Source organism: Charadrius vociferus, unplaced genomic scaffold (genome assembly GCF_000708025.1).
Source record: "Charadrius vociferus isolate BGI_N301 unplaced genomic scaffold, ASM70802v2 scaffold656, whole genome shotgun sequence".
Lineage (NCBI taxonomy): Eukaryota > Metazoa > Chordata > Aves > Charadriiformes > Charadriidae > Charadrius > Charadrius vociferus.
In genome coordinates, this window is record NW_009648781.1 from 306 (window position 1) to 841 (window position 536).

The window sequence follows — 536 nt, forward strand, 5'->3', positions numbered from 1 at the left end:
CCTCCCCCCCCCCCCCCCCCCCCCCCGCTCCCGCCATCTTAATCCAGGTGGACCTTCAGGTGGGTCAACCAGGAGACTTTGGTGCGGTAGCAGTTGCCGCAACGGGTGCAACGGTATGGAGCTTCTCCCGTGTGGGTCCTCTCGTGTTCCAGACACTTGGAGCTCATGGTGAAGCCCTTCCCGCAGGCGTGGCAGCGGTAGGGCCTCTCCCCGGTGTGGATCCGGCGGTGGACGATGAGGTGGGAAGTGTTGGTGAACCTCAAACCGCATTCGGGGCAGCCGGAGGGTCTCTCCCCGCTGTGGAGCTTCTGGTGGAGGCGGAGGTTGAACCTCCGGGTGAAGCTCTTCCCGCACTCGGAGCAGAGGTGGGATTTGGCCGTTTTGGCCGAGTCCCGTCGGAGGAGTTCCGACTTTGACGCGACGTCGCTGGGTCCCTCCGGCGTCTCCAACTGGTGGATCTGCCGGTGGGACGGCAGGTCGGAGCCGTGGGGGGAGCTCTTCTCGCCTTCGGGGCGGCTGTGGGGCTGGCTCTGGTT

At 66.0% G+C, this 536-nt stretch overlaps 1 protein-coding gene across 1 annotated transcript in view; it reads right to left on the bottom strand.

Annotated features, from left to right (window-relative positions):
* Window positions 1-38: 38 nt before the first annotated feature.
* The window catches only part of LOC104288026 (zinc finger protein 239-like), a 2,251-nt gene continuing 1,753 nt past the window's right edge, over window positions 39-536 (bottom strand). Inside the window, exon 3 of the mRNA XM_009886763.1 lies at window positions 39-374. Within this exon, the coding sequence (XP_009885065.1) occupies window positions 39-374 (336 nt within the window). The remainder of the gene's footprint in view (window positions 375-536) is intronic.